The sequence below is a fragment of the Manis pentadactyla genome, chromosome 2, assembly GCF_030020395.1.
Source record: "Manis pentadactyla isolate mManPen7 chromosome 2, mManPen7.hap1, whole genome shotgun sequence".
Classification (NCBI taxonomy): domain Eukaryota; kingdom Metazoa; phylum Chordata; class Mammalia; order Pholidota; family Manidae; genus Manis; species Manis pentadactyla.
Window position 1 is genome coordinate 116,291,452 of NC_080020.1, and position 22,765 is coordinate 116,314,216.

Consider the following 22,765-nt stretch of genomic DNA (forward strand, 5'->3'; position numbering starts at 1 on the left):
TTCCAAATTAGCATTGTTGCCATTTCCTGTATAAAGTGGCCAAAATAACTCATGGACAGAAATCTGGGCTAGGACCTTAGGCCTGACTTATAGGTGCCAGGAATTGATTTGTGGGTCAGCCGAGAAAGGTGGTAGTGAGACTTGACTCACCTTTTTTGCAAGTGAGGGACTCCTCAAGGGGATACCTGTAGGGGGAAAAATCGCCATATTGTCAAAACAACGAAGCTCACATCCTTACAAACAGGCTCACATCCCTAACTAGAAAAGAAGGGGCCAAACAGATTAAACAAAACTCTCTTTGCTGGACTGGCACTGATGGCCCATGTGCATGGAGTCTACCTGGGTACTTGATCCCCTCCCCATCCCACCTCCCAAGATTCAGTTCATGCTTTGAGCTCTAACTCAGATGCTATCATCTCCATGATAATCTCCGTTGGGAGTAACTTCCTCTTCTGAATTTCAAAAGAATTTTATACTAATAGCTTTCCATCCACCAATTTCCATACACACAGTTTTCTTGTAAGTGTATTCATCTCATCTCCCTTCCTCAACTACTTAAGGGCTGAGACCTTCACTGATCTGACCACAGAGTGCTCAGCACTGCACTGCATCTGGGAAGTGTTTATGGATTATTTGTTGGATGAACTGAAAGATGAATGAACAAAGGAACACCACTCAAGAAGCTCATGAAGGAACTGGGGAGAGAGTTGAAATATCTCTTTTAGTTTTTAGTTGAAGGATGAAAAGACAGCATTGAGGCTTTAAATTATATGCCATGAGCAAAAAGATCCTGGGCATGTGGATCATGGCTGAATAAAATCTTTTATAAATCATCGAGTGGATATGTTGGGATGATGAGAGGACAGCTTTCAGGCAGGTCAGGAGAATGAGCTGCTTGAATAAAGAGCACATTATGGTTGTGCCCACTTTAAATATATTAATTATGGATGCAAATAATCAGGGCATTTCATGCTTGTCAAAATATTCTATGCCTTCCTTTTCCTCTGACAACCAGTAACTCACGTCTCAGTTCCTTTTCCTCCCAACATCAATCTTTTCTTAACATCAGCAGTGTCTTGAGTTCAGCCATGTTTGCACAGTCCTTTCCACAGGAAACATTACTCTTAAACTTCGATACAGTGTTTCATGTTTTGAATTGATATGAAATTCTTACTATCTCAATCCTCTGCCTGAAAGTTTCCACTTGAGAAAGGGGAGATCATGAGTTTTGCAGCCTAAGTTACCCTTCTTAAGTTGAAACTTTTAATTCATGTAAACAAATCCCAGGTTTTTTGGACAGATAATATTCTGCATCTCTTCAACAACTGATATTTTGGTGTCACTTCATTTTCACCAGGAACATTTCAGATGCATTGTACATAAACACATGGAATACTGCTACCTCATTTTTGCAAATTAAAGTAGTATAAGAAGTATACATGATTAGAACTTTAACAGAGCCCATTAAATAACTGCAGGAGTCAAAAGTAGCAGCCAAGAGAAAGCATAGATTCTCTTTGACAGCTACTTCTGCCAAACCTGAGAATTACAAAGAATCCAATAATATTGCACAGTAGAGTGCCCCAGGGGAGAACTTAATGAAAAACTCTTCTGAATGTTGAATGAAAATGTGCAATTACAGTACCTAAGCCAGGGGAGGAATTGGCCTCTTTGCTCTCCTGGTAAGTGCTGTGTGCTATCACTGCATCCATTTCCTGCTCGGAAACCTGATTTTCAGCAGAAAGTACAAATTAGATGGTTTTATTTATTTATTTTTCCCCAATAAAAGCAGCTAGGACCAGAATCAAGGCTGAGTGCAGATAAAAAGGAAAACCACAGGGCAAAAGATTATGACAAAACTCAGGGCAAATAAGACATACAGCTAGGTGAGCAGATTGCTTCAAACAATGCATTCAAAACAAGACCTTCAGTTGGTTCCCAAGTTTGTTAAGCAGAGCATTCAGATGCTATGGTTACCAACAACATGCTGACATCGTCTTTTTCTAGAATAGAATACTCCCTTTGAATTCTTTTATCCTAAACTTTATTAAAAAAATTTCAAACTTACATAAAACTTGCAAGAGTAACACAAGAATAATATACTCTTCCTCTAGATTCACTATTTTTTAACATTTTGCCACATTTACACTCATGCTCTGTCTTTACACACACACACACACACACACACACACACACACACACACACTGCTGTAACTTTGTACTGACCATTTGGGAGTTAGTTGCAGAGATTATGACAAATCAGGGAATTTAATGTTGCTACAGATGACTCTCTAACATACATTCCACATTCCAATTTAGCCAACTTCCTAATGCTGTCCTTCAGAAACGCTACTCAGAGAGTGTCTGTAGACTGGAAATTGTTGACAGAACTAATGCCAGCCTGCGATGAAGGAAGAATTTTCCCCGAGAGTGCAACTCAGCACTCAGCTTCTTTCATCCTCATCTTGCTAGGAAAAAAATGTCACCTAAGCGAAACGGTGCACATAGCGATGCAACTGATTTACATTCTGATCTAAGCCCCTTATTTTGTGAACATTTAGTGGACTGTCACCGGCCAACCTCTTTGCACAGTATTGCTTTATAGAATTTTGTTTTCTGGCAATCCAGAATTCAGTTCATGATCTGGGCATATCTCTTTGCCTCCTTTCAGAGCCTTTCTTTGTCTTTCATGCTACTGATATTTCAGAAGGAATGAGGCCAATCCAAATCCTGTTTGTCTGAGGGTTTCTTCATGCTTAGGTGTGGATTATGCATTTGGCAGAAAAACTACAAAAAACTGTTTCCTTCTCAGTGCATCACAGAGGCACTCAGGGTCATTGTGTTTTGTAAATGGCGAACACTTTGACCACTTGAATAGGATGGAGGTCACCAAATTTAAAAAAAATTTTTTTTTTTTGGTCATTAATGAGTAATCTGAGGAGACAGTTTGAGACTTTGTCAATATTCTGCTCCTCAATATATTTTCACTCTGGTTTTTAACATCACTGATTATTCTTGCCCGAATCAATTCTTACAGTGAAGTTTTCCAAATAGTGACTTTGTAACTCTTCATTTCCTTCTGTATTCATAGATATCATGGTAGATTCACAGGTTTTTTTTCCCCATCATTTGTTATTCACAACTGTCATTCATGGGAAGATTTTTAAGAGCTTGGTATATGCTGAACTATGAATATTTTAAAAGACAATTATATAACCTGCATAGAGTTCTTTCTTAATGGTTAGAATATTTTAAACTTAGAATGGTAATTTTATATGTTAAAATAACATCTAGCATAAATAATATTTGGATAAGTATAGCAATTTGTTTTAATAAATTTTAACCTGGTAAGTGCTGTGTGCTATCACTGCATCCATTTCCTGCTCGGAAACCTGATTTTCAGCAGAAAGTACAAATTAGATGGTTTTATTTATTTATTTTTCCCCAATAAAAGCAGCTAGGACCAGAATCAGGGCTGAGTGCAGATAAAAAGGAAAACCACAGGGCAAAAGATTATGACAAAACTCAGGGCAAATAAGACATACAGCTAGGTGAGCAGATTGCTTCAAACAATGCATTCAAAACAAGACCTTCAGTTGGTTCCCAAGTTTGTTAAGCAGAGCATTCAGATGCTATGGTTACCAACAGCATTACATTTTAACCTAACAGATAAATCATAATCACATTATGGTCTTTACATACTATTTTCTAGTAAGTTTCACAGTAAATAAAACATGTGTACACAAACACACACACGTTTATAAAGCAAAGAGTAATTGTGCATAAATGAGCCAGTGAAAGAATCAGCTTAAACAGTAATAGCAAATTTTTCTTGATAATAGACATTGAATATTTACAATTGTTTTTCTGAGTGGGAGAAAAATGGCTTGGGTTTGAAATAAGAGGAAGGTTTCTTGGATTATTCTAATTATGCTGAAAGCTTCAGTACCAGTTAAAAAGCAACCTCCATTACTTTCTCCTATTTAATACAAGCTAGAAGCTGCTACCGAGGGTCCAAATCTGTTTGTCTAGACCTGGAGGGTTTGAATATCCCAACTGGGCAGCCACTGCTCCAGTCATGAAAAACAGAAAAAAAGAAAATCCTTGTGGTATTTCTATTGGAACGACATGAAAACTAAGGAAGCACATACATTCAGGATCAAAATGTACTATTGGCATGAAATGCTGGGGTAAGTGGTACAAAAATACATTAAACATAAAATGGAATCTTGACTAAAAGAAAAATATAGTATGATGTTACAACTAAAAACACCATGTTTACCTAGGAAGAAATGTGAAATCCGGTCAAACAAATACTGAAATTTGGTTTTGCTGGACATATCTCCAACACCATCAGTGATGGCCATTTTACTGTGGCTAGAAACATGAGTCAACCTGTGTGTTCAACAGGATCACACAGACCACCAGTCCATCAGGATTATGTTTTGTGCTGAAATGCTATTTAATGGTTTGACTGTATTGGCACAGTAGGCAGATTCCTTTGTGCTGATACGAAGTGGAGCTCCATACAAATCATGACCTGTGTCATGCTGGAACAGATTTTGAAGTCAGGAATGCCTTGAAGCCAATGATAGTAAGCCTCTGAGAACTTAATTTTCTGTAACATTGCTGGGGGATGTGCCTGGTCAGCCACAGCGTACTGGCCGGCCTCCTAAAGTGGAAGGAGGCTCACTGTGTGGGTAGTGGAGTCCAAGACAGGACTATAGGAAGGAGCTCAGGTTGCTCTCGCCACGACGATGAGGCAAGCGCTGTAAAAGTGACCCATAGAGAGAGCCATGGGGACAGCAGGGGAGGCAAGGAGACCAGACTCTAAGGGAAAGTGTCAGAGCAGAAAGGGGAAAAATGGAAAAGAGGTGGAAGTGGAACTTGATTTTATATGAATGATATTTACTCAGGAATATTTTAATGTAAGACAGTGTTAAGAATGCACATAGACCAGAGAAAGCAATCAGGGAAAAAAAAAGAGCTGATGCTGAATCAGTCTAATGCCACCCTTTGTCAGCCACTGTGGCTAACGTCCCCTTCCCAGATCAAGGCATGGCGCTGCAGCTCGATAGCTCCTGTTTGTGCTGGGGAGGAACAGTACAACAAACGAACACCCCTGAGACACTAGCAATGATACCATAAAGTTAACACACTAAAGAATCATACAGGGCACACGGGAGAACCCATACCCTCTCCTGGCACAGAATTCTTACTCTTAACACAGCAGGCAAGTCCATCAAGCACAGCAGTTTGGGACTACTTAGGATATAATCTAATACTACTACAAACAGTACAAAGGGGGTGGCCATATGAGGTTATATGTCTCACCAGAAGTAAAAAACCAGCTTGGGGTTACTCAGAACCCAGCACTCCTAATATCCACAAATCACTTTAAATTCACCAATAACATTGCCAAATTTTTCAAATAAAATTTTCTAAGAATGTGAATATGAAAAATTCTAGATCAATGATTCCTTTCCTGTGTGTATCAGTTATCTTGGCCACTATGTGGCCAAAGGCTGACTCGCAGCCCCAGCTAAGTGAACTGTCTCACCAAACAGTATGTACTGTCATAGGAACAGGTGTGTCACTGCTACTGGAAAAATAGCCACAGCGTCTTCCCACACTTGGAATACTATGCAACATTTCACCTTTGGATTAGGGTGTCGGCCAATGACAAGGCGAACAGGTCCTGGGGGGCATTTGCTCAAGATGGCGTGGACTTTGCTTAAAGCAGCATGGCGAACGTTGACTGAATTCACTTCCAGGATTTGATCTCCGCGGCTAGAGAGGGCAACATAATCAACACGCTGGTAATAGTTAGATTTGTACAAGATTTCCTTTGGGAGAGGTTTATAATAAATATCTCCTGAATACTTTAAAGAAGCAAATGATGTACTTTCATCTTTTCATACATGTAAAAAAGTAACATTTATATAAACACATTAGATTTAAAATTGGCAAAGGCCATTGTACATATCTACCCATGTTTCTGGAAGTTGTGAAGTTAAAATTGATAATAAGACAACAAAGGTTACCATTTCTTGAGCACACAGTGTGCATCAGGAAATATAGGGAGCAATTTACATAACAATGCTTTGCATAGGTGCTATTATTTCCATCATAGATAAGGCCATGGGCTCAGAGATCACCCTGATAGCAAACACTGTTGAACTCAGGTCTACCTTTTGATCACCACGTGATAGCCCCTTGGCCACCATTGGTTTCTTTTTCCCTACCATCTTGAAGTGATTATCATAAGATAATTTAAGGAGGAAATATCTGAAGCTCAAAGGTTACCCAAGAATTTGTAAAAACGTTTCAAATTTGAACAAATGAGAAATTGGGGACAAGATGCCCATTCTGACTTGAAACTATAGGGAGAGAACTCAGTAGGGGAGAACAAAGACTCTTTATGTGGGGTTTGAAGAATGTTCATTTGGCAGGCTCCAGACATATGGAACCATTCAAGTAAGAAACATCATCTTGGGATGTCATTAAAGGATTTTTTTTTCCTGGGGTTCTAAAAGTATATTTTCTTTAATGTACTTTGGAAGATTTGCTACATTTTTTTTCATATGGAAATTCACTATGCTGAGTAACTAAAAACATAATATAATCTATTAACAGGGCCCAAAATGGCAACCTCAAGGAATGTCATTTTGACAATTCTTCAGCAGCTCAAGATGTAGAAGCTTATAGGGGAGAAAGGTGATACTGTTTGCACAGAGTACTTTGTGCAATACATGTACATTCTTGTGCAGTTTAGGTGGGCACGGACCCACTGCAATTACTATATAACATAATACCTAGGCATCTCTTGTATAAACAGAATACCTATGCTACAACTCAACTAGCTGGATTGAGAAATCAGACATGTAGTGACTGCAGACAATTAAGTATCTAGACATCACCACTCAAAAAGGTATGAAACAACAGGAGAAATTGAGGAGATTATACTTAATAATAAAAGCTTCCTATTCAAGGTCATGATTTGAGGACTCTCTTGTATCCAGTGATTCTGAACCATTATGAGAAGTTCTCAGCATTGCATATGAATTTTACACAAATGAACATAAAAGTGGAAGAAAATGTTTAGATAATTACAGATGGCTGTTTACTATTGTATTTTGTCGAGTTTCTGAAACTGAAATTCTGAGTCCAAATAGAAAAAATAGGTAGGGAAAAGCAAGATCCAGAGTTCTCTAATTCAACTAAAGTTCATTTATATCAGCTTTTCATCTTTGGAGATGCTGTTAATTGTAATCCTGGTTATATTATTGCAAATAATATAAAGATATAGAATCGCACAAAGGAATGTAAGGGGGCAGATCTCTTTCCTGTGTTTGTATCCACATATTCATGAACACACCAGCAGCCTATACTATGATGTTCACCACAAACCTCAGGTTGCTCTCCATCTTGGCCACTGATCCTGGGGCAAGGCTGTGAATGTAGATGCCCGGAGGGCTGTTTTCTAGAGCCAGGCTGCAGGCCCCAATACCCAATCCAACTCTTGGCTCTGTGAGAGGCATCATTCAAAGAAAACAAAATTAAAAGCAGAAAAGAGTGTAAGTGATTTGAAACTTGCATTGATGTACCATAACCATTTATTTTTTGATGAGACTTAGAACCTAAGTCCTGATTTTGTTGACATTGCCATATTCTGCTGATGAAATGAACCTGTGCCAGGACCAGGGCTAACTATGAACTGTGAATTAGTCAGTGGTCTACTCTCTGCTTAGCCTAAAGAGCCTCCTCAAATCTGCTTTTGGAAATAGGCAGAGTGGAAGTAATATTTTTCATTCTGGACCCATAGATTTAGATTTTCTTTTGCCTCTCTTTTTAGCAACTAATCTCTTGGTTATTTTATTGCTCATCGTATTTCTACAGTAGGTGGGGAGGAAAAGGAAACAAAGATGAAAAGCAGTAAGATCTGGTGATGCCCATGACTGTCAGTTACTGGTGTTAACTGTACTCCTAACTATAATCATTTGTTCTTTAAAATTTTTTATTAGCCCTAGAATTTAGCTAGTGAGTGATTTTTTTAAAAAACACGTGTCTCTGACACAGTGATTCATCTGGGAAGAGCTGAAGGACTTTGTGCTACTGATAACTTCCCTTTGCTTTCGTAAAATGATTAAATCTCTACTTTCGATCCCACTGTCCATTTAGAGGACACCATATGTTGTTGGTAGTAGGTTGTTTCAAAGGAACAATTCATAGAAAAAAAGTATATAAGGTTAACCTAAAAATGGATTACAAATGGTTATTTGAGAGAGGGTGACAGGAGTGAGGAATAGCTGGTATCACCTTTGTTCAGTGTTACTTCCATGACAATTCTGTCCTTGGGCCCAGGGGTCTTCCGACCCAGGGATGAAGAACTGCTTTCATCGGAGCCCCCCGCTGGGGTCCCCCCACTGGTGTTGAAGTTTGGGGAGCTGGATCTGCTCACGTGCGTGGGTGTTGAGCAGGGCGTCAGGCTTGGGCTCAGTAACTTTGTGCGCACCGTTAAGACAAATAATCCACTCCGGATTTGCTGAGAAGACAAAGAGAAAGTAGGCCTAAAACATTCAGACTGCCCCTATGTCAAAGGATGGGCAAAATATCACTAAACCCAAATGGAAAGAAAGAAAGGAAATAAAGAAGATACAGGGGATCAATAGGAATGTTGTTACCTTAAAGGTATGAATGGCTTCTTGAAATGTCAAGCCCTTTATTGGTATTCCATTCACATCTAGGATTTCATCCCCTAGTGACCAAATATGAGAATTACATTAGTACCAAGCTTAGGATCTAACTGCTCCATTGGTGAGATAGGATACCGTATGGTTCCTGATTTACAACGCTATAAAATAAATTTTACTGTTCTAATCCACTTTCATTAGTTGAGCTCCCAGGAATGTCACAGAGAAGAATGGGACTATTAAGGACAGTGCATATTCTTATATAGTAATTCTGTATTTCCATCATTAATTAAAGCAGCTATGGGATGCATTGAGATCTTGATTCTAAGCCATTGCCAAGTTTGACAATAGATGTCCTACATTTAGAGACAAAACTGCAAAACCTGAGTCTCAATTCTTTCCTCATAATTTTTGTTTAAAAATGTAAACCCACTGGTAATGAAGCATGAACACAAACAACATGTGAGAAGCCACTCCTATGTTTGCAGAAAGACAAGCTCCTTGAGCGTGGAGAATCATCATGGTGTATAGTAAGTGGTTTTAGAAGATAGAGACAAAGAACTTGTAGATATTATTTAAGAATGGTGGCCCCACCTCTATAAACAGTCTAGATACCTGGTCTTATTGATGCTATTCCAGGTTCTCAGCCATTAAGCTGGCAAGTTACTATAGACTGCTGTCTAAGGGATTATTGTGGGCTGATGTCAAATCTCTCTCCCCACTAAACTTTCCTGGACTCATGTTCAACCCCAAGAAGGTGAAATCAGGTCATTCTTCAAGCTTTCAAGCCATTGACAGTGTCTGCTGGGGATCTAAGGACTGGACATCCTGCTGACTTCTCAGAGCTTGTTTCTGGTTTGTGCTCTTGGGACATGGTCTGTTTTGTGGAATAAGAGTTCATCAAAAACACCACGAAAGGGCCCCAGAGACAGGAACAGATGAACCTCGCACATCAGTACAGGGCAGGAGGGGGACTTCCTGCACCAATAACAAGGTGCGGGGCAGCCCAAGAACACACCTTTCCACTTCTCACGGACAAGCAATCCCAGGAGCACACAGTGCATTCGATGAAAGGAATCCTGCAGAGGGGTTTGAACGTGCAGCAGTAGCCCATGCATTTGTTATGTGTCTTTTCCCTTTAATGCAATTACAGAAGTTGTAAAATAAGTGAACTAATCTGTGTAAAAATCATTACCTAACTAGGTGAGGTTTTTGGTTTGTTTCCACATGGGAAAAGGATAGAAACACTAAAATGATTGCTCACACTCTTAAAAATCTCTATGTAAGACATTTTGAAGACAGATTGTTTAACACATTGAAAATCCATCCCAATGACTTACATTTATTGTAAATGAACACATGAAAAAACAGTATTTGGGAAAATCAAGTGCTATTAGCTTTTTCTAACTATTGATTTTTTCCCCCTCCATTTTGCTCCATTCTGCCACCATTGCAGGATAACTTTCATTCAAGTTTACATATGGCATATCCATTTAAAAACACTTTGCTAGAATTTTACATTGTTCTGAAACCAGACACAAATGCCACCTGGGAGTTAACCTTCCCTGTACGAGACAGAAATAAATATTCTGCTATCAAATACTAAGCTTCGTCACCTCGTATCATTAGCATATAGACTTCCAAGGTCGTTCTTCCTAAAAAAGGGAGACTCCAATTCACTGTTACCAGCTTTAAAAAACATGCCAGTATAACACAATAGCACCTATAGTTTGGGTCAACTGAAGTGAACAGTCATAGCAGCTTTGAAGATAACTAGAAATATTGTGATTTAATCATTTCATGAAGGAAATAAATTTATAAGGGATGAAAAATCAGGATTCATAAATAAGTCCTAGAGATCTAATGTACAGCATGGGGACTACAGGTAACAATACTGTGTTATATACTCAGAAATTCTTGAGAGTCGATCTTGAATGTTCTCACCACGCACACAAAGGCATTAGGCGAGGCCATGGATGTGTTAACTAATAACCTTCCTGCGGTAATTATTCTGCAGTGTGTACCTGTATCAAATCATCATGGTATATATACCTTAATTCACACGATGTTATATATCAATTGTATCTTAAAGCTGCGAGGAAAACAAAGCACTGTCTAGTATGCTTATGCATGGCAAACAGTAGGTGCTCCGGAGAATGTAAAAGATGTTTGTGTACTACAGCCCCCAGGCAAGAGTGGATCTAAACTTCCAGGACCTTTCAAGATAAGGAATATGATCAAGGACTAAGGGGACACAATAGACAAATTTAAAGACCCAATAAAGGTATCAAGTCACTTTCTACGTATCACATTTTATCCCTGCAACAACTCCTCCAGTTGGGTGTTAATATTCCAAGTTTACAACGAAGGGAAGTGAAGCTCCAGTCTATCAGTTATCCAAGGTCATGACGTGGTAGGTGTTAGACTCAGCCCAGGTATTCTGGACTCCCACGTCCGTGGCCTTAGACATTTGCCATTTGCTTCAATCTTGCAGGGAGCAGATCTCAAGGGATCAAAGCCTCCCGCCAGTGAGGACTACCAAGAAGCCTTCTCCTTACCTTCTTTAAGTCTTCCATCCTCTGCAGCTGATCCATTTGGGAAAATGGTCTTGACAAAAATCCCCATCTGTCCTCGAATGCAGTCTCGACCTCCAGCAATGCTGAAGCCAAGGCCCTGCACCCAAAGCAGTTGGGGGTCCAAGCTGTCATTGCAGTATTGAACTGAGGGCACCTTTTCCCATTTCATTATTTCACTGATGGCATCCTTTCGGTTGCAGTACTTCATTGAGGTGTCTTTCCCAACCTGGCTCAGAGTTAAGCTAACCAGCTGTAAATTCGAATTTGTGTTCCCTTCCTTTTCCCTCCTCAGATCTATTTGCATTGTACTTGTTATGCACTAAACATTAAAGGGAGAAAGTTTTAGGTTGAAATATGAAATTGCCAACATTTGACAATCTTTGATCTCTCAAAATGGTAATTTCACATGGATTCACTTATAGCTCATGAGTCATTTCACAATATCAGGTGCCATATTTGTCATATTCGTTTGTTTTTACTTTTTCCATTTTGGATAATATCAAAGTGGTTATTTTGAAATATGCATAATGTCAATTAGATTTATTCTTTTTATGATAATAGCTATGATATGAAATTTATTCAAAAGGATAACTGTGAGTATTCCCCGAGGCTGCAGAATCTGCTTTTCTTTCTTTTAAGTGGCAAAGGTTGGGGCATTCAGTGCACCCTGGGCTGTGCCCTCACTGCCAGAGGCTAAGACTCCTTATGTCAGGCAAAAAGTATGTGACCATCTCTCTCAGAGGCCTAGGAGAAGGATGCCAGGGAATCCACGCAAATCCATACAAAGGCCACTTAATTTATTCTTCTATACATTCAACTTTTTATTTCAAATAAAAACAATAATAAAAGCAACCATTTAAGACATATATGTGAACATTCCCCCGAAGGGCAAAAGAGTGTGGAGGAAAGAGCTCACCTTGCCTTTTTCTTTGTAGAGCCCAATGATAGAGATGACCGACGGCCGAATGAGTCTCCAAGGAGAGTCCACCTGGGTGGTGCTGAGGGAGCGGGTGGACTTCTTCACAATGTGGTATTCCTAAAAATCAGCATGCAGCAAGGTGAGAGGCACTCTCAGTTATCCTTCTGTGGCCTCCGGCATAAAAACATATTCAGATTTTGAAAACCTCAGTTGCCTTTTGGGTTAGACAGCCAGTTCTCTCTGGTCCATCTCTGGTCCAGTGCCTTAAAGGGAATTCCTTATAAATGACATCTTCTGCAATAGATTGCCAGGCCCTCCTCCCCACATAAAGAGCTGCTTGGGAGCCGCAAACACCTGGTTTACTCTCTCCTCAACCATACTCTACAGATCCTACTTGCAATCCGGAAGGGAGTCAGGAACCAGAAAGAAGAGGCCTCGGAAGGTAGGATGCCCATCCTGTGGTGAGGAAGTCACCCTCTACCTCCATCCCAAGTTCACTATCTTGATTAGAAAGTATCTTGCCACTTCAAGTACAATTCACTCACTCAGGCCCTTATTTCTTATAAGATCCAAACCATAAACCCAGACAACTGTTATTCCATAGAAAACATTCCTCTGAGAAACTGCAGTGGCTTCAGTTCTAATCCCTCACATTTGGAAAAGAAAATATTTTCTCATAAGCCATACTTTCCCATCTTGGCACACAACAGCTCAAATCTTGGTCTTTTTTTCCTGTCTATCACCCACAATATACATGTGTGTAGGCAGGGTATATTATAACATATACCGGAGATAAAGTGAATTTATTGCTAAAGCACTTTGACAATCCAGCTCCTCACTATTCTTAAAATAATACATTTCTTTTAAGACACAGATATTCCAGCCTAAGTGGAAAAAAGTCCCTTCACGTTTAACATGAGAAAAGAGACATTAGAAAATAGTTTTTATCCTTCACTAGTATATTCTACATTCAAAGGTAGAAATGACACGTCTGCTAATGATGGCCAAATTTTTATATTCCTGGCCACCTGGGAGTTAACCTCCCCTGAACATTTATATTTTGAAGTCTTACAAAATATCTGCCAGCTCTATTGGACTCCCAGACTCTGATTCATTAAAAAAATGTTGACTTGCCAAAGTTACTACCCTTTTACTAAAACTATTATGGAGACAGCCAGACTTAGTCCACGGGTTTTCAGCCTTGGAATACAGAGGTTCATGTGTGGGCCTGTGAGGGAACTCTCCCTCTGATCTGCAGTCTCCAGCAGTACCCCATCCCCTCTTCCCTTTGGAAGCTTCCTTGTATGCTTCACTGTTCTCTTCAAGAGTTTCAGAGGTCCCGTTGCACTTCTTAGACTTCTGCTGTCCAATATGGCAGCCACTACTCAGGTTATCTATACTTAAGATGCATTAAAATTAAAAATACACTCTTCAGTCTCACCAGCTACTTCTCATCTGCTCCAGAGACACATGTGACTACCAGAGTGGACAGCATGGATATGAAACATTCCCAGCATGGCAGAGAGCCTTATTGGATGGCCCTATTACAGACAATACTTTTTAATGGAGGGAGAGAGAACAAGAAGAATGAACGGTGAATCCTGGGAGAAAAAGGGAAGGGTAGAAAATGAGAGGGGGAAGACAGAGGAGGGGCTATTTGAAAAGGGAAAACTGTCTCTTCTCTAAAATCTTCACTAGCCTGTCCTTCCTGGCTTCTGGAAGCCTGGTTGGGAGTAGGTATTTCTGGGCTACCGATATGTCAGATTTCCTAACAGGTCGGTAGAGAATCACTGCCTCCGTGTTAGACAGCCTTGGCCCCGGTGGCAGTAAACCTTCTCTCGTCTTCTGCACTGAACCTGCCTGGCAGTGTGGCTCTCCTGTCTTTCTGACCTCTCTGACTCTGCTGGTCCAACCGGATCCTTCTAAGCAGACCACGGACTCGCCCCCAGTTGCGGATCTGGCGGAGTTTGGGCCTGGTCCCAAGCACGTCTGCTCCGCCTTTCCTGGTGCCCCAACTCAAGCTGCCTTTGTGCAGATTCAACACAAACTAGCCTGATGGGCAGCTGCCTCAGAAACGTGGGCCCTCCTATTGTACAGCCAGGTGAAGGTTTTTTTCACAGTGATTCTGGCATATTACTTTGAGCAAAATATTCAACCTCTTTGAGATTCAGTTGTTTGATCTGTAAAATGGTGATAACACACCAAAAGTAAGGGCCTGACCCGACGACCTGGCCTGGGCTTTGAGCTCCGCGTGAGTCTGGGTGTCATCGCGGCCACACCCCATCCTCCACGTCTGCCTCGCTGTGGGCCTGGACACAGGATGCCAACGGTCCCCTTGGGCCCTCTGGCTGATGCTTCAAGGACTCAAAGAACAGTCCGCAAATTCCCAGAGACTGAGCGGGCCTCCGACTGGGTTATGAGATGCCTACCCGGGTTCCGCAGGGTTGAGGATGACAGAATCGAGGAGCCCGGAGCTCCCAAGGGGACAGGCCCTGGAATATTCACCTCGCCACCTACGTCCCCCACCCCTGCAGCCCCTCTGACTTGGGCTGTTTGAGCCATTACTGTGTAATGGTAGGAGCCTAGGCACAGTACAGGCACAGCCCCCCGCCCTTTCTCAGGGGGCCCAGCACCTGCCCACCAGCTGTTACACCAAAACACGAGCGCCCCCTGCACAAGTGGCGGTGGTTTGCCACCGGCTCCTGGCAGCTGAAAGCAGCTCCCGGTTCCAAAACACACAGTGGGAAGGGATCAAGACGGTGAGATCCGACAAGGGATTCTTTTTCTCTACTGTTTTCAAGATGGGCTTGCTCCTAACCTCCCTGCACTCCCACTCTCTGTACTCTCTCTCCGGGCCCACAAACATGCATAGTTCCTCAGAACTCGTGTTAGACAGCCTTGGCCCCGGTGGCAGTAAATCTTCTCTCGTCTTCTGCACTGAAACTGCCTGACGGTGTGACTCTCCTGTCTTTCTGACCTCTCTCTGACTCTGTTTGGTCTTTCAAGCCTTTGCTGGTCCTTGAAAGAATAAAAGCCTAGGGACCCAGAGGGCGCAAACAGGCTCTTCCATCCGCGAGGGCCACTGTGACTGCAGGCGAAGCAAGGGCCCCCTGGTCCTACCTGTGCCGCTCCACCGGAGTCCAGGAGCTGGGGAAGGGAGTGCTTCCGGCCGTCACGGGAGACCTCCAACATCCTGGCCCGGGGATCCCCGTTTCGCACCATCAGCTCGTTGTATTCCTCGACAGACTCCAGACGGTGTACACCCCCTTGAAGAAACAGGGGGGAAAACATGGTTTGATGGCATAAATTTGCTACATTTACACTCAGATTCATGCTTTTCAGAAGGCCTGGTGTTCAGACTTTCAAAGCACCCAGCTCACCACGTTCTTCCATCAAGCTCTGCACAAGCTAGGCGTGTGTTGAGGCCATTAATGCCAGGCTGTGAAGAAAGTGCCAGTTTTAAAGGGACCAGACTGGGTAAAGGGCAAGGTGTGCCTTTCATCCAAGTGAGAGCAGCCATTGTCGATGAGGCAATAAACAATGGAGAGGATGTTATCTGTAGATGGTTTTCTAGTGAGGGAGGTATATCACTTTGTGGTTGGTATAGTTCCATTGTTTGCGCAGATGCTTTTTTTCACATAGAGCACTGACTTTTTAAATAAACTTTTTTAAAAAGTCTAACAGCTTACAGAAATGTCACAAATCAAAAGTGTATATTCCATGAAATTTCACAAAGAATGTACAACATCCAGACCAAGGAATACAATAGCATCAGAATCCAGGGGCCCTTTTTGCACCACTAACCACCCTTCATCCAAAGGTGAACACTACCCTGACTTCTAATATCATACATTACTTTTGCTTATCTTCAAATGTCATATAAACAAACACATATATGTCCTTTTTTTGGCTCCTCATTCTTAGCATTTGTTTGTAAATTTCATTATATTGCTGAATTCTAATAGTTTGTTCATCCCATTTCTGTATATTATCTTATGGCATAAACATAAACATTCTATTGCTAATGGATATTGGTTTGTGTTCAGTTTTAGATCTAGAACAAGGGTCAAGAAACTTTTTTTGGTAAAGTCCAGATAGAATGTATTTAGGCTTTGTGGGCCACAAATGGTTTCTGTCACACATTCTTTAAAAAGTCTTTTCATGACCCACTACAAATGTAGAAAGTCTTTCTCACTTGTGGGCTATAAAAATATAGCTGTGGACAGTAATTTACTGACCCCTGCACTCTCACTCTCTGTACTATAGACTAGAATATATGGTAACCGAACCTAGAATATACGGTTACTGAACATTCCTACAGATGTCGTATCTGTTGGATGTAGACCTAGGAGTTGCTGGGTTACAGGTACACGTGCACCTTTGACAAAGCTGTATCACCAATGTGTGAGAGTTCTAGTTTCTCCACATCCTTGTCACACTTGACAGTGTCAGTTTTTTTTAATTCTGGCCACTCTGGTGGATATGTTCTGGCATTTCATTGTGGTTTTAAATTCACATTTCACCGATGAATAATTGCACTGCTATGCAAATATTCATTGGCTGTTTGTTCTTCTTTTGCAAAATTATAAAGTGCCTGTTCAAGTCTTTTGCTCATTATTTTATTATCTGTCTTTCTTTTTGTTGTTGGTTTATAGGATTTTTTAAAATTGTTAATATATTTTGGATATGAGTTCTTCATAGGATCTATGTATTATAATCACCTTCTCCATGGCTGTGATTTGCCTTCTTATTCTCTTGATTGAATTTTTTTTGATGAACAAAAGTTCATCACTTTAATGTAGTACATACAACATACCAACTTTTCCCTTTATGGTTAATACTTTTGTGTCTTGTTTAAGCAATTTTTATAGTAATAATTTTTAGAGACACCTTTATCAGTACCTCATTTATATTATATGTTATTTTAAAATAAGATAATTTACAGGGCTTTAATCTTTTTTTTATTATTTTGGCATCGTTAATGTACAATTACTTGAACAACATTATGGTTACTAGCAGGGCTTTAATCTTAAATGATGGCTCAATTACATTGAATATAGCTATAATCACATTATAATGTTTACATTATACATTTTATATATATGTGTGTGTGTATATATATATATATACCTGTGTGTTGTGTATATAGCTATACACACATATAGATTTTCTTTTCATTTGATGACCTAAAATTTGAATTTACCTAAAAATTTGTCAGGTTTTCATGGACTAAAATAAGATGATTCTGTACTCTTAAAAATAATATACTGAAGTATTTTTAATAGTAATGAAAAGTTAGAATAGTGTAGATATAACTATATTAAAATATACATCGCAAAGAAAGGTTTGGTCTTTCAAAAGCTAAATATTAACTTTGATAGTTTTCCAAACACCTGAAATTCTTTTGCAATCAAAGAAAATTTTCCATTTAAATAGAACACAAACCTATGGCACTAACATAGGTAAATAAAAAATACCAAAATTAAAAGGGAAACCTGCTGGGAAAAAAGGAGGTAGAAGGTAAGGAAAATCTGGGTTAGAATATCAGGAAAAGTGTTCCATGAAATTGCTTTAGTCATTTTGGAGCCAGTCTGGGCAAAAAATCATAGTGGAAATGGCTGGAACCTTTTTGCAGAACCTCCTTAATAATTCATGACCAGATTAATCTATCTTGGCATGCTTACTCATCTGAAAAAAGATTGATTAGAAGAAAATTCCTTTTGAGCTGACAGAGAGGCACTTGCCATCTCCAGAAGAGAAATTACATATGGCAGTGTCAATAGATAACATACTGATATGTGAAACCAGAGTGACTTACTTTAAGAAAATATGAAATGTCCAAGTTTATATGACAAATTGGGAGCTGATCACATTCAAATGTCTGTAAATGCAACATACTTCACAGCACTGAAGGAAGACTCCATTCCTTAAGCCTCTTTAATAGGTGTCTGAATGACTTCTCTAGTCTCATCTCCCACTACCTGTGACATGAATTCACAGCTGCAGCCTGCTGATTTTCAAAGGAGAGGATTTGCCCTCTTCCCACAGCCTTTCCCAAACTGCAGGGCATATAAACATCACATGAAGTTTGACCCAATTTTGTGGGCGCCACATCCCCGCCCCAAGGGTCTCCTTCCCTCTAATGTCTCTGGCAAACTCTGCTGTAGGGAATCCATGCCCTGGCTGGATTACCAGATCTTCCAGAAAACTGGGGAGGAAAAACAGTGGCCCAAACCTTCTCCTGTCCCTTGTCCCTAAACATTTCTTGTGCATTTTGTCCCAGCTTTTTCCTCTTCTTTTGTTCTGCCAAATCCTGCCAAGGCTCGGGCCCTCCTTCATCTGTGTCCTCTGGATGCCACCCCGGAGCACCACCACCCAGAGAGGCTTCCGTCTCCGTACCTCTTGTGCGTGCCTTACCATGGCCTACAAGTGCTTGAGAATCTTCCTGTCTGTATCCATTCAAGCATCTCTCCCTCTTGAGAGGGAACGGGGAGAAGAATAAGGACAGTGAAAACAAAGGTGACAGTGATGAATGTGATATGAATGACAACAGTGGTAATGACAATAGCAGCTACCATGCAGTGAGGGTTTATTGCTGCCCCATTTTGGGGTGGCAGTGCCATATTTAGTCTCCCAACTCGCTCTTTCAACGAGGCCCAGCACTTAATGGTGTTCCCATTGATTTTCATAATAAATGCACTTCTTAAGTCTCATTTTATTCATGAAGAAGCAAAGACTCAGAAAAGTGAAGTCACTTATTCCAGGTCACACAGCCAATAGTGATACAGCTGGGAATTGAACACAGGTCTACCTGATTTCATGCATGTGCTTCTTCTACTATTCCCTGATTCCTCATTATGGCCCTGGGTGTCTGGGAAGAATACAGGAAGGGAAGGTGACATCCATTTGTGGCAAACAGAAGCCAGTCCTGGATTTACTACTTGGCTGAATGTGCTGTTCATTCTAAATTCACAGCTTACAGACAGTGAGAGAATTATGGATCTGTAAGTTCCTCAGTTCTGTCTCCCTCCCCACATCTATATCTATAAAGCCTTAGACTGGGGAATAGGATTCTTTCCAAGATCCTGAGGAAGCTGAGGGCTGGGTAAGAAGAACTCTGGGAGGCAGATCTCTTTGCTGAACGAGTGACCTTTGGGATTCCTTTAACTTCTCTGCTCTCATCCATAAAATGAGGAATGTAGATGTACTGGTTTCAAAGGTCCCTGATATTCCTTAGAGTTCTGTGGCAGTGCCCTGGGAACCATTCATATGGTGCTGATCAGCTCTGCCAAGACAGCTGACCTGAGCTCCTCTGTGCCCCTGGGACTCCCAGCCCAACACAAACACAGGATTTACATGTAGTTCCCTCTGTTGTTCCTTGGGGCTGAAGGGGATCTGGTCACCTCTCCATGGGAGAACCTCTGATATGCCGTCTCTCCTCAGACTTATCAGCCTCTGGTCATTACAATGCTTTTTGTCACAAAACCAAGTTCCAACATTTGTTCATATATATACTGCCTAGTAATTCTGAGTTACAAACACAAAGTGATTAATTTTGTCACTCAGACATTAAAAAGAATCTGATGTATTTCATGGTCCTATGCCTGCCACTTTACCTGAGAATTACTCAGGCAAGGGCCAGGCAGGGTGGGAGAGAGATGCTCGTCGCTGGCAGGCATGGACGCCACCCTCCCCACTGATGTGGGCGTCAGGAAGAGGAAACCGACATTTCTTTTTGGATACTAACACACCATGCTTTGTTAGCTGCTTTTATGTGTCTTTTCTTTTTTTTTTTTAATCTGATCTACCTTTCAAAGTTAGGATTATTATCTCCTTTTTGCAGGTAAGGGAGTGGAAGTTAAGGGACATTAAATAACCAGCCTAAGGCCTTAGGTAACTTAAGAGCTGTGGGGTAACCTTGGTTCTGCCAAGCTCCCAAACTCTTGATTTTCCTGCTATTCCAGATGTCTTTTAAGGGTAAGTACCCAGGGCTGACTTATCTATCCTTCAGGCCAGTTGACACAGTGCTGAAGGTCCCCAGAAATATTTTAATTTTAGTTTCTTTTACATTCAGAAGAAAGAAATGAACATAGTGATAATGAATAGATAACACTGAATCCAGCTTTTATCTTTATACCAATGCAGCTGTAAAATATAACTTTTAGTACTTTGTAATAGAGGAAAGAGCTCATCAGGTGAAATTGCCTAGGAGCCACAGAAGTCATAATGGGTCGCTGCACAAAGCCTCTGCTTTCAACACTGACCTCCTCTCCCTTGAGGATAGGCCACCTGATATAAGGATATGCCCGGGAAGTGCTGAATCAATGTTCCCAAAGCTGTAGCTCCATTCCATTTTCCCCCTTCTTAGTTGAGATGCAGATTTGATAGTTAATAAATAGCTATTTGCCCCTTGTTCTGGTGCACCAAGGGCGTGGGGGAGAGGTTTGTTTGCTGGGAAGATAGGCCATCAGGAATACTCCACTGTGAAGGAGTCGCCTGAAGTCCTATTAAAGCAGATGCCCCAAACACACAGGAAGTCTAAGTTGAAGCAGAGACAAACAGAGATGTTGGCATTCACTATCATTATGACTCAAAAATATACACGTGGGCCATCAGGTTGAATGAGGTTTATGCCTGGGGCATGCACTATCTAAAGGAAAAACAATTTTGAGATTTTAAGGAAGAAAAGGGCTCGTCTTGTGAATGACTTTACGCTCCCACTCCTGAGGCCAGAAGCTCAGACAGGCTGTTATCAGGCAAAATGTTCCTTACCTGAGAGACGACTCTTGAGCTTCATTTTACTGCTGCCCTGTTTGGGACTTTCCAGGTTCCCCTTGGATTCCTCGAGGCCACACAAATCTTGGGGCTCATCTGTCCCAGGCATCTGAAATGCAGACAGTACAGACGTGATGGGAGAGGCTGATCAGTAACCTCAAGCCTTGAGAAACAGCAGTACAGGTGTCATGTGAGAAAGAAAGTTCACAGGATCAAAAACACAGCCCTTCGGAGAACTTGGAACCATCAGCCTCAGGCTGGCCAGTGCCTCCTCAGCTCACTTCTTACCCACAGCATGGAAGCAGGAGGTTTCAAAGTGGAGATGGCCCCAGGGGCCATGTCAGTTCTTGACAAAACTTGTTGGTCAAGGCCATCCAGGTGTTTACAAAGGCACAACTAGAGCCCAGGTCTCCTGATCTGTGGGATAATGCTTTTTCCTACAGTGCAAGTTGCAACAAATATTCAACCAGAAATTTAAACTCAATTCTTAGATTCTTAAAAACAGTAATGATTTTGTGATAGCTAAATAACTACACCCCTTAGCTCAGCCACATGCCCCATGGTTACACGCAGGCATCCACGTAAAGCTGGCCCACACATCTGTAAGTGTAGGTGTTCGCCACTGGGCCCCAAGAGGTCCTGCAGAAAGGATGATCCTAACATCTAGCTGTAGGATCCTCCAGCTGAGAAAAGCCAAACTTGCTAAAGAAACAAAACAAAACAAAACAAAAAACTATGTTTAGCAGAGAGGGAATGAAGTTTGTGCACTTGCGAGTATTTATAAAAAATGTGTGTGCGTGTGTGTGTGTGTATAAATTTACGTGGATGCCTGCATGTAACCTGGTCAATGCCTGCTCCTGGGAGGGGTAATCAGTACCCAGGAGTGTAGCACATGGGACATGTACAAAACTTATAAAGTCCATCAAACAATGAGCCTTCCCATTTGAAATTTTTCTTTTCCTTTGAGGTTCCAGAGGAAAAAAAGTCATATTAATTAAAATAGTTACGATTCATGTGAAGGAACATATATGGACTTTTTAAGACAAGACAGAAGATATCTGTTAACACTTACTCATTGGAAAGAGGCATAATTGTAATATAAAAAGAAAAACCTCTGAATTTTAACAGATAATAAAAATTATAAAGTGTATATTAAATTCAGAATATGAAAACATATAAACTAGGGAGAGTAATCTCTCAGGTAAGCTCCCTTCTAAGAGGTAATTGTTTATATAAAAATCTTATATGTAATGTAAGATTCGGAAGATTCCCCCACTCCTCAAGGTAAAATATCTTTCTGTAAGATAAAGAGGTTAAAAAAAAAAGGTCTGAGAAATGAGGAGTTGTAGGAAAATTGAGAAAGGGGCATTGGGAAAACAAATTAATCATGATACATTAAATGAAGATAAATTTGGTGAATTCTTATTACAGTGTCAGGGATTGGCAGGTCTCCAGGTTTAAATTATGAAGTCAAGGCAAGAATGGAATCCTGAGGGTGATTTTAGAGATTCTCTAGAGGGATGCCTCTCCCAACCCCAAACCATGACATTCAATTCATAGACAGGGCCAAAGAACGCTCTTGGAGACATGCCAGAGACCTGAGCAGAAGCCACCGGCAAATAGGAACAATCCGGAGGGAAGTCTCAGGGCCACTCCTTTGCTTGGATTAAAAACATGATAAGAACTTGTCTCCAGACTGTAAACAGCAGTTACCAGAGCCTGAGTTAAGTTCCTGGTTCTTCCTCTCCCACCACCTGACCTAGGCTATCAGCCTCTGGACAAATGTATTCCTGGTCTGCAAT

General features: G+C 40.9%; 1 protein-coding gene across 6 annotated transcripts in view; it reads right to left on the reverse strand.

The window, feature by feature from the left end:
• PDZD2 (PDZ domain containing 2) overlaps positions 1-22,765 on the reverse strand; it is a 356,418-nt gene that overhangs the window by 40,228 nt on the left and 293,425 nt on the right. For all 6 annotated transcript variants that reach the window (XM_057496082.1, XM_036926632.2, XM_036926631.2 and 3 more), the window contains 10 exons: positions 20,961-21,072; positions 15,309-15,454; positions 12,186-12,305; positions 11,252-11,366; positions 8,685-8,758; positions 8,320-8,545; positions 7,411-7,528; positions 5,658-5,790; positions 1,646-1,727; positions 151-185 (listed from right to left, as the gene is read on the reverse strand). In XM_057496082.1, coding sequence (XP_057352065.1) covers positions 151-185; positions 1,646-1,727; positions 5,658-5,790; positions 7,411-7,528; positions 8,320-8,545; positions 8,685-8,758; positions 11,252-11,366; positions 12,186-12,305; positions 15,309-15,454; positions 20,961-21,072 — 1,161 coding nt within the window. The remainder of the gene's footprint in view (positions 1-150; positions 186-1,645; positions 1,728-5,657; positions 5,791-7,410; positions 7,529-8,319; positions 8,546-8,684; positions 8,759-11,251; positions 11,367-12,185; positions 12,306-15,308; positions 15,455-20,960; positions 21,073-22,765) is intronic.